This window comes from Zosterops lateralis, assembly GCF_965231275.1.
Source record: "Zosterops lateralis genome assembly, chromosome: Z".
NCBI lineage: Eukaryota > Metazoa > Chordata > Aves > Passeriformes > Zosteropidae > Zosterops > Zosterops lateralis.
The window spans coordinates 62,234,007-62,248,315 of record NC_139800.1 but is presented as its reverse complement, the minus strand read 5'-3'; the positions used below and the strand labels follow the sequence as shown (position 1 = coordinate 62,248,315).

At 35.9% G+C, this 14,309-nt stretch overlaps 1 protein-coding gene across 1 annotated transcript in view; it reads left to right on the top strand.

Annotated features, from left to right (window-relative positions):
- The window catches only part of KIAA0825, a 235,221-nt gene that overhangs the window by 60,668 nt on the left and 160,244 nt on the right, over nucleotides 1-14,309 (top strand). Inside the window, exon 5 of the mRNA XM_083884371.1 lies at nucleotides 12,688-12,858. Coding sequence (XP_083740497.1) covers nucleotides 12,688-12,858 — 171 coding nt within the window. The remainder of the gene's footprint in view (nucleotides 1-12,687; nucleotides 12,859-14,309) is intronic.

Here is a 14,309-nt window from a genome sequence, read left to right as displayed (position 1 = left end):
GTACAGGTAAAAATTTATTGCAGAAATTTTGCAATATTTGTGCTGTAGTTACAATTGGTTTTCCACCATGTTTTCTTGCCCATAGTCCACTATCTATTATTTTACAAGTATGAGGGTGAAAGAGGAAAGTGCTTTAGTCACATCATTGCTACTGTTCAGTCCTGAAAGTCCTTTTGCATCTTTCTTAAGTGCTGGGAAGGCATGTAATACAAAGCAGTCCATATGGATTACAGATGGTAATATCCAGTATGACGTCCTGCTTCTTCAGATCAAATTCATTCGATTGTCCAAATCCTTGAACTGGTATAAGCAGGCTTTCAGTTAAATGTATAATGTGTTCCTAAGGGCCAAATGTTTATATTTACAAAGTTTTAGAATTTAAGTTATTTGTCAGTTATTTGAAGTTGGCTTTTTTCATAAAATTAAGCTGCACGGTATTTGAAGACCCACTGTAGTGACCTTTAGACATTGGAAAGACAAAAATAAGGAAGTTATAATAAAAACTGGAACTTCAGCCTCCTTGCATCCTTGCATGTTCCTCTTCTTGTTTTTTCTTACTTGGGGAGACCCACAATGACCTGCTCATCCCCTCCTTTGAACATGCTGGTTTTGTTTCTGTTTGTGTGTGACCAGCAGTTTCTTTATGTGCTTCCATTACATTGCTGCCTGCTTGACATCTCCTCCTGTCTTCTATTTCTGACCCTTCTGTCCCATTGCAGAGTGCCTACATAATTTTTAGGAACAGGGCTTTAGGGACCCATATAAAACAAGATGCAGAAAGAATGGTAACTGTGTGCAAGACACCATTCCAACTACTGACTCCTTGAGCTGCTCTGCATGTATATTCACAGAATTGTCAGGGTTGGAAGGGACCTGAAAGATCATCCACTTCCAACTCCCCTGTCATGGGCATGAACACCTTCCTTTATACCAGGTTGCTCAAAGTCCCATCCAGCCTGGTCTCGAACACTTGCAGGGATGGGTCATCCTCAGCTTCTCTGGACAACCTATTCCAGTACCTCCTCACCCTCACAATTAAGAATTTCATCCTAACATATAATCTAAAGCTACCCACTTCCAATTTGAAGCCATTTCCCCTTGTCCTGTCACTCCCTGCTCTAGTCTCCAGTTGTCCTGTTGCCCCTTCAGGTACTAGAGAGGGCTGTGTCTCCCTGGAGACTTCTCTTCTCCGTGCTGAACAGCCTTAACTCTCTCAGCCTGTCTTCAGATATGGTGAGGTATGGCAAATCTTCCCCATACCTTACACAGTTGGAGTGAAAAGCCATATGGTTTCCATCATTGAAAGATGGGAAAGTAACAGGTATCAAGTAGTTCTCAATAGCACTTCTCTCTTATGCAAACGCAACTATCACAGAATACGTGATGACAACAGCAAAAATGCTACTACATAGAGATTGAGTAAAGATGCAGATACAATCATTAGTTATTTTGCTTTCTATATACCAGAGATTGCTAATTTTTTATTATGAACCAGTCAGCATTGAGATATTCAATAGATTTTTCACCTGCTTAAAATAATGGAACAAATAGCGTTGGTGGGAATTTAAAATACAAAGTTGAAATTGAAAACTAGTGGACATACAGATATGATACAGATTTTTGCAGTTTTCTGTCTTCCTTGGGAAGCCTATAAAATTTTGACAGGCATAACAAGATCCCATTACTCAGGGGAAACAAAATATCCTTAAATTTAATATAGGAAATAATGTGTTTTATAGCTTCTTTGTCACATACTACTTATTTCTTATCCTTGCAAGTATTGTGTTTGATTTCTTCTGCACAACTATATTAAATGAAAATATGAGTAGTACTGAGGAGAAAATAAAACTATCTGTTTGAACATGCAGAGTTGAAGTTTTAATAAAATGGAAGTACACTCTTAAAGGCCATATGAACATAATATCCCTAGGACCACAAATGTGTTTCTATTGCGAGGATGACATTTTCATAAAGATTACAAAAGCATTAAGCTTGTTACTTTTTAAGTGTATAGTAGGGTGAAAGAAAACAGTATCTAAGTTACTGAAATGTCAGATGAACTGACATAATTGCAAAGTGGGTAGTGTGCCTGAAGAGCTTCCATCTTTTTAGATCAGTTGCTTGAAATTGCTTATTAAGCCCAAATTATGAAGATGGGCAGTGAAATCTCCTTACTTACTCTTTGTTGTCTTTAAAATATGCATATTTGAGGTTTTTATCTTGTTATTTACTTATTAAACTTTGCTTTTCAATTTATTTAAATATTTTTTAAACATGAAATTCTTGATGATCTTTTGGTTTATATTTTTAAGACCATTGTGTCCTCGTGAAGTTCTTCCACTTCATCTTTTTAAACAAGGATTCAAATTTATTTTTCAGAATTCCGCAGAGATTGAAAGGGACATGGTTTCCTTCTTGGTAGTGTGTCATTTTTTTTCCAAATGTTTTCACAACTAGTGAACACCAGCTAATTACCTTTCTTTGTCTTTTCACAACATACCTGCATTTTCTCCCTCAGAATGAAGAGAACATTTAACTCACTGTGCTCTCTAATCATTGCATTCTCCTCCCAAGTGTAAAAGATTAAAACTGATTTACACTATAGTTGGATATGTTGTGAATGTTTGACATTTATAACTGTAGTTTTCTCCTTACTAATAATAATAAAGTCACAAAATCTGAGGGACACTTACGATGAAAGTCACTTCAGAATATGGGTCCGCATGAAGAAGACTGTATAGCACTATGGCAGATAAGAGAACACTCAAAAAATGTCTTTAAAATTCCTGCAGAATTGATTAAAAGACAGTTGTTAGAGGAGTATTTTCAATACGTGCATCTACCATCATTAATCACAAGTTAATGAGATGGTCTTGACTGATTTTTGTCAAGACACAGAACCTCTTCTATCATAAAAATTGTACAGTAAAATGTCAAAATTATTTTAGTCACAATCATTTGTTTTGAAAAATAATGTAGCTGGTTAAATTAGGGGGGAGTTTCATGCCCATAAGATGGTTGTAACATGCTAAATTGGAATAATAATGTTCTTTTCACTGAGGCTTAGTCTTAAAATTTTTAAAAACTCCTCTATTGTCAATCAAGAGGCCACTGTGTCTACTGAGTTTTTGAAAAACAAAGCTTTCAGTCATTTTATAGTACTTTTCACCACATTTACTGAACAGAGCCAGGCAATGGATATATTCTGGTCTATCCGACCTAGAGAGAATAAGGATGGTTAAAACCCAGTCCAGCTTCTTAATTAGAAATCTAGCACATAGTGCCCGTAAATATTGTGGGCTGTCTGAAATTAGATCAGTTACTGTCTCAGATTTTCCAGAAGACTTTACTTTGCCTCAGTAGATTCACATACTGATCATCCTCTGGCTAAGAACCGTATCTTTGTACTTTAGCACAAGGGACAGTGTGATGATTTTCTGTTCATGTACTGGGAAATTCAACAACTTCTGTAACACAGAAATTACATGTTCTGTTATGCACTGTACTATCAGCTCATGCGTAAAGAAGTGTTTTAATTGTGTAATCTCAGCTCAGTGAGTGGGAACTTGTGTCTTTACTGTCACGTGATTAATCCGCCTTTTGTATATTAGTCTTTCTACAAAATATTTGTTTAAAAACTATGAATTTTGAAAAATTGCTCAGTAAGTTTTTAAATGGCAGTATCTGCCCTCTTTTCTGTCTGCCTAGATTTATTTTTGATGTTTTTATTCTTTGGAAAAGTAATCGTGAGAACTTTGTGGTGACTTTGCTTAACTAGGGTTTTGAAATACAAAGGCATAGGAAGCAAAAATAAGAGTATTGGCTCCAGCTGTATTTTTTTTATCTTATTTGAACAAATTAGAACTGGCTCTGTTATATCTTGCAGCAAGAGAAGCAGAAGTGACACAGGCATTTAAATCTACTTTTTAAGGAAATACATAGTATCTAATATCATGCATATTATTTCCTACAGAAAGGAATGATCAACACGTGATAGAAATTACTGATTGGTTGAAGGTTCCTAACAATCTAATTTGAGTAGAGTAGTTCCAATATGATGAACCAATCTGTGAGAGACCCAACATCTGTAAATGTAGATGCAGAAGCATTGAAAATCAGCTAGCAGACATTTTTACATTTGCAGGCATTAAAAAAATGTAAGCCAGATTAAAATAAATATGTTGATTATTGTGTTTTCAAGTACACATTAGAATTGTCTTTTATCAGCTAGGTGTTATAAAATGGGATGCAGGGAAACACATGCAAGTCCTATCAAAATTAGAATTCATGAGAAGGTTTGGCAGAACTGGCAGTTCTTAATTTTTCTTTCAGCAAAGACTGAGGAAGATCGACTTTTAGAGTTCTTCAAGGACTCCAGTTTCAGTGTTGGTGCTATTTTCAGTTATTTTCAGCAGGCTTTCTTAGTTTTTATGCTCTCTTAAAACATTCTACTTTGGTGTTTTCCGTGTGTGAGTGTGAAGACTTCAGAGAATGTGATAACTGTCAGCCCACAGTGTAGGCAAGAAAAATCAAAAGAATGTGTGTGGAATCAGTTTATGCCATTGACAAGGCCAAAATATTGTTTCAGATCTCTGAGAAATATTACTAAGAGCATAATTTTGTCATAGAGTAGTTCTTACAGCTTTTGAAAAGAACTTTTTGGTAGTAGTTACTACTTTAGAAGAAATTATTCATTGTAGAATAGCATCTAAAACCTCACTCTTAACTGCTAGAAGCAACTGCATCTATTGTCTATCTACAAGTTTTAAAGTCATTTATTTGAAGGGATGTTTAAAAAATGTCTGCTATTTCAGTATTTTCATAATTATCAAAAAAATATTGGAAGTCAGATGCTAAATGGACCAGTCAGTTAATTAGTTCTAATTCAGATACTAAATAATTAGTTTATATTTGAATTGTTTAAAGTGTCACTGTCTTCCAGGAATTGAAGTGTATGATAGGAATGTCTTGTAATTTATTAGAGGCCGTGCATGCTTTTGAGAATATAGAAGGAGGTTGAGTCTCTGGTTTCAGAGAAGACTGAAATAGGTAACTTTGTATAAAGTAATTTTCTCAAACATGATTATAAGGCACTTCATCTTCAGAGTGTTTCAGAAAGTCTCTGTAGTTTGTTCCTCAGGCTTGTAAAGGAGCTGTATGCTGTCAAGGAGTCAGATTTGTGAGGTCATATGTTTAAGATGACAACATAAATTTGAAGTCAGAGTGTGATTCAATGTTCTTGTTCTCCATCCTGTGTTTCCAGCACTGGTCTATCATTTTGCTCATCAGTTGGTCAGTAAACATGATTTACAATTAAAGATTTCATATTGGCAGACCTACCCATGCAACGTTGACAAAGGACTTTAGGATTTGGTAGCAAACATCTAGCAACCTGACATGGAATCAACCCTCACTCTGAGGTCAAAACTGATCTCATTTTACTGGGAAGACATTATGGAGTGGATTTTAATACATTTTAATCAATAAAATAATTAAAATAAATATTTTTTAAAATTCATCAATTTAAATTTTAATCAGTTTCTTGTGTAGTAAATCTCTTCCAAAAAATTAGTATAGTTTTCACTGAGGTTGTTCAATAGCTGGCCATGTATCTCTGTGACAGACACACTCAATTAAAGATATACAAATTTATGCATGCTTATCATGTTTATACATAAGTTGAGATCCCTTACTTCACTGCATTATTTTTTACCACGTGCACAGTATGGATGTATAGTATAAGCATTTATGAAAGTCTTGTGGTGATAGAGATATCTAATAAGAAAATGTTTACCATTTTTAGATCTGTGACTTTTTTTTAAAGGGACAAAAATTGCCAATGTGTAGTTTCTTTGTGAAGGCTGCTTTACCAGATTATCCTGGAACTCCTGTGTCTCACTGCACCTAACAGGGAGCTGCAAAGCAAGACAAGTGTTTAAAAAACCTTAACCACTCAGATAACAGTTTACATCACTAATAGTTCTTTCTAGGTCTGTCAGTTTCAATCAGCAGAAAGCACACGTGATCAGTATCTGATAAACTTGTCAATGCCTTTTTAAAGCAGGATTCCCCAATCTATTCTATTCAACTCTACTCTCTCCTTTCCTTTTTCACCGTTTCAAGTAGAATCCTGATAAGACAGAGGTACAAGCAGCTGTGTGTAGCTAGCTCAGGCTACAACTAATTTGTGCAGAAAAAAAATTAAATCAGGAGGTAAATTATTTCATGATTGCTCATTCCCAACAGAGTTGGGCATCATTCTGAAGAAAATATCAAATAATTGGTTTCAGACCATGTCAGACACATGCAATTCCCTTCTCTAATGGCTATGTGAGGTAGGACTAGGCCTCAGGGGTCACCAAAGAACTGAAAATAGCTTAGTGCCAGGCGCAGCAATAGAGAGACAGAGCACATAGGAAATGAAGTGGCAATAAATGCAATCTATAGGGGAAATGTGCTTCACTTGGAATTTAATGTATTGGCTTAGAATCTGGCAGTAGGCCATGCAACAATTGTTTACATTTCTGTCAGCATCTGCATCTGTTCTGCTTTGTAAATGGCACTTATCTTTGAGTGAGTAAATGGTGGAATCAATAACAACTGTTAAGGGATTTCCTTTTTCATATTCCGTAAAAAATTCACGCTACAAACAATGTAGCCTTAGATTAATAAGAAACAGACATTAACAGGGTCAAAGGGATTTGTTTAGGAACATTTTATAGCTTCTTGGATTTGCAGTAATTGTATCCATGTGACTTGAATGTATCTTGTAACATATACAAATTAAACTGTTAAAAAAATGCTAGCTTGCAGTAATGAAGATGATTTTTTATAATTATCATAAGTACTGTGTATAGAAAACTGCTGGCACTGTTTGTAATAATTTAGTTCTGTGTAATACCGTGTATTACATCTGCTATGCAGAAATACTAAGTTGCTTTTTACAGTATAAGCAAATTAGCGATTATATCCAGCAATATCAATTATTTAAACCTAGCAGTTGCATTAAAAATTGTATACCAACACTCAGTTTGAGAAAACTGTGAGCAGATGTCCATAAAAATGGAATATATCTTTACTAAATGCAAATGAAAGAATAATACAACTTACATACAAACTCTGTTTAGGAGATAGTGTGCAGATGAATGCTGTCATAAATGCAAGATTGTTATAATAGTTATAGCATCACTTAAAAGTTAATATCACTGAGACCTGAGGAATACATTACTGTTAATGGAATTTATGTGTGTAACTCCCTGTGCACAGCTTTGAAAATTTACCTTTTGGAATACCCCTATACACAGTGACTGTCAGCAGCTGAGTTTGTTTTGCTTTATTAACCTATTTCTTTTTGGATTTAGCAAAATGGTAATTCCATTTATTATGTATACAGATTGTAGTTAGATTGTAAATTTAATATTGCGCTTCTTTTTTATTATTATTTTCTTCCTTTTATACCTTTATTGAATAAAATCCTTGACATTGCCTACTTGTGTCCATAGTAGAACAATATTGTACATCTATCTTGCATGAAATCAAGCTTTAGACATGGGGACAGATGAATGATATTCATTGTATTGTGTATTGGGAAGATATTTTATACTATAATTGTTTAAGAGAGTTTTAAACCCTTGGTTCCTGCTGAGGGAGAAATCCCCACTGTAATCACTGAAGAAAACAGTCATCAGGTTGCTTTCCAAGGATTCCACCATGAGTCTCAGAAGCAGTTTAGCCATGTGGCTCTGTAGAGTGAACAGTAAAGGCTAATTAACCTGAGAGCTACATTGTCATAATGTAGTTATTCTTTAACATTTAGAAACAGATCCCCTCTGATGCAGGTATTTCTGTGCCATACTTTACTGTGTCACATGCCTGAATGAATTGAAATTATCAGAATTAGGCACTCAGTTTTTGAGATGTTGTGAATCCGAAATTCTTTAAAACATTTGAGGTGCCATGCTCATTAAAAAAAAAAAAATAGAGAAAATAATAACAAAAGTTACATTTAGCTTATGGGTCTCATTCATACGTGTCTTCTTATGCCTTTTGAGATTTTAAGTGCCTCCGGGCTATAACCAAGGGAGTTGGAACACTTTTTTTAATGGTTTCAAGAGCTACAGCTTTGAGGAAAGTATCACTTTTGAAACTTGCTATAAAATCACAAGTTAGCAGATATACACAGATCATCTAGATCTAGCTCAGCCTTATTTCTCATGCATCTCCCTTTTCAGAGATGAGAGGAAACCTTTAAATTGTCACTAAGATAAAGGCAGATACCTTGCTACTGAATTTAAGTACTTAGGAGAAGGTCAGGTACAATAATAAAGTGCTTTATAGAATGTCTTTCACTTTATGTTGCTTGAAAAATGCTTTAATTAACTTATTAGCTGTCTTAGAATTCATATGGGCACCTCTCAACTTCATCGCTGGTGAAGTGAAATTCTATACCATCTGTCCAGCTACATCCAGCCAAATGGTCTCTGGTAAAATGGACAGCTTTATTCTTTGACAAGGGTGGCATGTCCTTCAGATCTTAGGAAAATTTCTTCGGCTTCAGTACATTCTGCTAAAATAAAAGGCCAAGCCTGAAAACAGTACTCCTAGTTTCTCCATTGTTGTATAACTGCATCAGCTGCCTTGGCACCAGCACAAATTGCACAAGTTGATAGACGTCCAGTATTAGTTTTCCTTAGGCCTTCTTTTTCTATAGGAAAAACTCTCTAAGAGTAACCTTGTTTGGGTTGACAGACTTCTGGTGCCTGTTTCCTCTATAGTTGGGGTAGTAAATCTGCATGCCTGGAGAAATTAAATATCCTTTAAGTCCCCTCTGCCTCCATGTGGTAGGAACTCAGGAGTACAGATGATCTAACTGTAGACATGTTTGTAGCATGAAAGTTTTGAGTTTATTCTTTAGCTTCATTCCAGTTTTGTGTAGTGAACCTTAAAGATTTATTTACTTGCTACAAATAAATGCAGTACAAGTTCAATTTAATTCAAGTAATTTTTTTGTCTTCTCCCTCCTATTTCCCAGAAAGAGCTGTAGTCTAGATAGCAGAAACCTCAAGCACTCTCTCTTTATTCCTCTTAGCAAAACAGTTGTGCTGTCCTCCGTGAAGCAGAAAGACAGTTTCCCAGTTTTTCTGAAGTTTTTGTCAGAAAACTCAAGTTTCTTAAGAGCTATGCAACAAAGCCTTCTGTGCACTAGTGAGCCTGAAGGCCCTGACCAGCCTTTTCAGGGACATAAACTGCAGCCTGTCCAGGAGATCTATTTCAGCTGCACCTGGGTCCTCAGTCCCTGCTTCAGCTGTATCACAGGTGTCCTGATGACACCTCCCGGAGCTGTGGATCCCATTGATTCAATTTTCCTGCCTTGAGCTTGAACCTGCCTTATCACTGTGGTTCCACTGAGTGGTCACTGAACTGTGCCTGACTTATGGTTACCTTCACCAGACCAGATTCAGAATCAAAAGAGTGAATTAGCTTCCTGACTTGACCTCACATTTGTGTCATCACCATGAACTTGGCAGATGATCAGGACTCTTGGTTGAAACCTATAATCCCAGGGTCTGCCTTGCTTAGGTTCTGCAGGATGGGGCTCTGTCTGGCAAGGAGCGTGTCCTGCTGGCTGTATTATCATGCTTGACTCCCTGTTCCTCAGGTAGCAGCCAGACTTCAATGGTCCCTGATGCTGTACTTGATTTGAATCTTTTCTGTTATAGCTAATGATAGCTCATTTTCCTGACTTAGGATATTTTTGCTAGCAGATTTGTCCTCCAGAGCAGTTTAGGAATCACCAGCATAGGCATTGGTTTTGTACAGCAGTATTAGTGTGATCCTTGTTTTGCAGAGACGGAATCCTAGAGCTATGTTCAGGAGCTCAGAACCTTTTCTTACTTCTCTGTGTCTGTTCAGGTCCTGATCTCAACTTTTTAAAGCAATATTTGCAAAATCATCTCATTGGCAAAGGCTGTAGAATGCTCTTTACCTCTCCATAGCCTCTGTACCAGTTTTTCTATCCCTTTTCAGAAATTCTTCTCTCTAGGTATGGCTTTAGCCAGAAGCTATAGGAGGTGCTATAGAGATCCCACTGATATTTGTATCCAAAGACCCTGCTGCAGTTGTTTCCTTGTACAAGGACTACATGAATTAAAGTCAGCCATGCAGAAAAAGTCAAATTTAGAAGAATGATAGTATTAAATTGCAGGTGGTTCAGAAAGGAAGTTGGTTTGTATCACTGTAACTTTCTCCATTTCCTTTCTATCCTGCAGTTAGACTGAAATACCATTGCTTAATGGATTTGTGGCTGGCTGAGATTGCTTTCATGGGCTTTCAGCCAACCTGTGTATGGTCCTCTGTGGATTGGATAGGATGCTAATAACAATTTCCTAGCATTTTCGTCATGAAGGGATGCTTCTCTTTGCTGCACAGTGTCACCTGGCTAAATGAGTTATGTTAGTTTTCTGACCTGAAACTCTAAGTTGTGATCCATTCAGTAACATTTTCAGAGTAAGCATACTCACTCTGTGAATATGGCCAGTTTTCCTCCATGCGGGTTGATGTCACTGAGGTTTGGTTGAACTTGTATCACAGTCCTCCTGTCTATTTCCTGTGTGTCCGTATGGAGACACGTTCTCTTCATGACAGTCTTCTATGAGATTTATAAACCTGTTTTGAGACGTTCTCTATGTCATCATATTGGCTGCTTAGCTTGGCTGTTATACTGTTTTATAGTTCTTAAAGGTTTCTGTCCTGTGGTTGTCTAATCAGAACAACGTCAGAAAAGAAGTGCCTTTTCATTCTATTCTGCTAAAAAATGGATGGTGATGTGCTTGTTCAAGCAGGCTGGTCAGTGGTCTTCAAACTTAAATGCTGCCATCAGTATTTTAAACCTAATGATCTAGATGTATAAAAGGCCTTTCAGTCAAGCTTTGGATACTCAGGTGTGTGCACCCTACTTGAACATCAAGCACTAAATAAATGTGTTGTCATTTCTGAGAAATAATAAAACTGAAAAATATTGTGAATGATCATTAGAAGTTTTTTACTTTTTCTGAGTTTGGTAATGTATTCTAAAAATAGCAAATTTGTGGTATACCTTTGTCTTCTATGTTCACTTTCTTTCAATCTAATCTTTCAATCTAATATCATTTGAGGCAATCAAATAAGTGGATGGTTTCCTTGCTCCTCAGTAGATGGAGTAGAAGCATCACAAGGTTTTCAAATTATAGGAAGTAGAAATAATGTTCTCTTCATTTTTGTGATGTGTTTTTGTGGTTCTTACACTGCAGACTCAGTCAGTCTTTTCATGTCAGTTAAACTCACACTATATTCTCTAGTTTTCAGGCAAGGAGAAAAATCCTCTGAATAGCAGAACATGATTTTTTTATGGGTTTAGGACTTAAAATTAGAAATCCAGTGATAGAATTGTTATTTACTCATTATTCAGAGAGGAAAGACACTAACAGAGGCAGTTATGCATAACTCTTCTGACATTCTTAGAAATGCAAGGGACTAACATGAATACATCTGCTTGGACCTTTGAGGAAATTCAGTTGTGGATGCCATACCTGCTGTCCAGTCTCTAAGGCTGCAAAACTGGAATAGCAAATTACAGAATTAGTATTCAGCGTTCAGCTCTGCTACTTAGATCTATGTCTGTTTAAAAGTGATTTGTAGATGCCTAAAAAAATATTTAGAAACTTTGAGGGAAAAGGAAGGTACAAAGTACTTAAAATTTCCAAAGGTAAGAAAAATCTGGCACAAAGAAGTACATTTCAATCAATTTCGTTTTGTTTTCATCTTCCAGAGCTTCCCTTTCAAACTACTCTGACTCTTGCTCTGACACCTTCTAGATTAACTGTTGTGCTGATGCTACATCTGCAACAGAACTGCGTAGGAACATGGTATCAGCTCACCACAACTTGTGTAGAAGTGCAAATTTGTTACACTTAAAGGCATTATAAAATTAAAGTACTTAAACCCATGTGGTTTGGTAATACTAAATTGGAAACGTCTCACAGTCGTTTATTGTCTGACTGTGCTGAAATCAGAGTTCCCTGGTTGATGTGACATGATTATATGTTATGAGTGCATGTGTTAACCTTTCAAAATAAAATGTTCAGTTTCTTCTTTTAAATACCAAATGCTTATAGCTATAATACTTGCTGATATTTGCTCAGTGACAGTCTCACTTGTTTTCAAACCCCACATATTTAAAGTTGCTGAGTGTTAGATTGATGTTTCTTTCACTCAAATGTCATATTCATCAACTGTATTGTGCTAGCAGATTGTTAAACAGACAAGGTGACTTGCAGAGTGACAAGTGATGTGATGTCCCAAACCATTAAAATACAGTAATGATGTGTTTTTTTCTCTTTCGGCTTTTGCAACACACTGGGTTTTCTGTAAAACACAGGTGAGAACATTTCTGAGTAGATCCACTGCGTGGAAAAAAAACCTAGTTAATGAATGACAAAAACTGGAATTCAATTGGAACCTCACAAATAATTGAGAAGTGCTGAAGACTTAGGAAAAAATAATGTAACGGTATTTTATAATGAGAAAAAGATACATTATAAGAAAAATTAAATTGCTTGATGTACTATACTGTCTTACCTAATCAGTTTTGCAGGATTTTTTTTTTTTTTCACCTGTAATAAAAGCTGTTTTATAATTTTACTTGAATAGCCCCCCAGGAATACCACAGGAAAGGACGGAACTTCTGCTTAACTTTGTATCAACTCAAATGTCTTTCTCAACTTATCAAGCTTTTTTTATTAATGGAGGAAAAAGTTGAAGAGCTCTCTACAGAAATTCTGCTACTGCCTTCATTTACAGAGAGGAATAAGAATGTTCAAGGTAATGAATGATTCTCTTGATTTATTCGTTTACTTTGTGCAAAAGAATAATTCTATACTATTTTCAGTTTTAATTACCTAATTTATGTCATCATATTTTTCAAATAAATGTGTTACCATATCCACTGAAAAAGCTTTTGAAATGTGTAGATTTACATTTGAGTGCAAAGACTTGTAGAAAAGAACTGATTGCTGTGTATGAAAGATGTGATGTACTAACTGTAGGTATTGATGGAGAGCCAGGATGAAAAACTGTCAAACACTGTAACAAGGTATCTCCTACTGGATTCTCTATTAAATTCTGGGTCTCACATAGGACACAACAATACATGAAGTCTGAATTCTTTGAAACTGACTTTTTCTGAACTTGTCCTTGAAAGCTGCCTTTTTCCAGAGGGAAAAGCACCGACTTTAATATCAGTTTAATTGCTCTTAGGGTACATGAAGCTACCTGCCTAAGGATATAGTCTTTGTTTAACCTGTATTTCTCACACTTTACTCATATGTGCTATGTTTACTAGCATGCTTATCCCACTGGCTTCAGCGATTGTGTTACAGAAGGAGTCTCTACATCAGTAAAGTGATCAAGCCCCAGGTTTACATTTGCTATAGGTTCCAAGCTCACTCATTTTTTCATCTAATTGTGTCAGGAGAACCTGGTATTGTGAAAATTCAGCTGAATAACACCTTGCAGGAGTATGCTTATAAATGTTCTTCTACTCTCCTGCTTCTGCCAGTAGAGACTCCAAGTCATGAGAGAGAAGTGATTTCAAGAGCTTTGATTCTATTGCAGGAAAAGATCAGACCAGAAATGAGGCCACGCTGCTCAGGGAGAAAGGATAGGTGAAGTTAAATGTTCACTATCTCTACAGTCAAGCCGCAGGCTGAGGAGAAGGGTGTTTTGGGAATGATGTACTTTCAGAATACTAAATTGACAAAAATAAAAATATTAAATAAGAAGAGTTCCAAGGCACATATTTTGTTGATGTATTCTTCACCTGTAATATTGACACTCCAAAATAAAGAAATACAGGTTAACCTATATATTTTTAGAATATAGATCAAAGCTCTAATGAAGTGTGCATTCAAATTCCATTTTTGCTACTGACTTCAATGTATTTCTACTTCCTTTAGTCACTCAGTTTTACTAATTCTCAAGAAATGTTAAGCTACTGTACATCATGATTTATGTTTTATAGCTTTGATTCTACAAAGGGGTGTTAGAATAACCTCATTAAATTTTTCTCGTGTGTTGGACAGGGTATACATTCATTAAGGGCAATGGTAAATGTACTTCTTATTACTGTATTATGTGAGAAAATGTAAAAAAAATCAAAAAGTCTTGAATGAGAAATTTATTTGATATTTACGTGAATATATTCTAAGGCATATGGTCTCCAGTAATTCAGAGAACTTAAGGATTTCAACATTAGCCAGAAGTATTTTACTTTC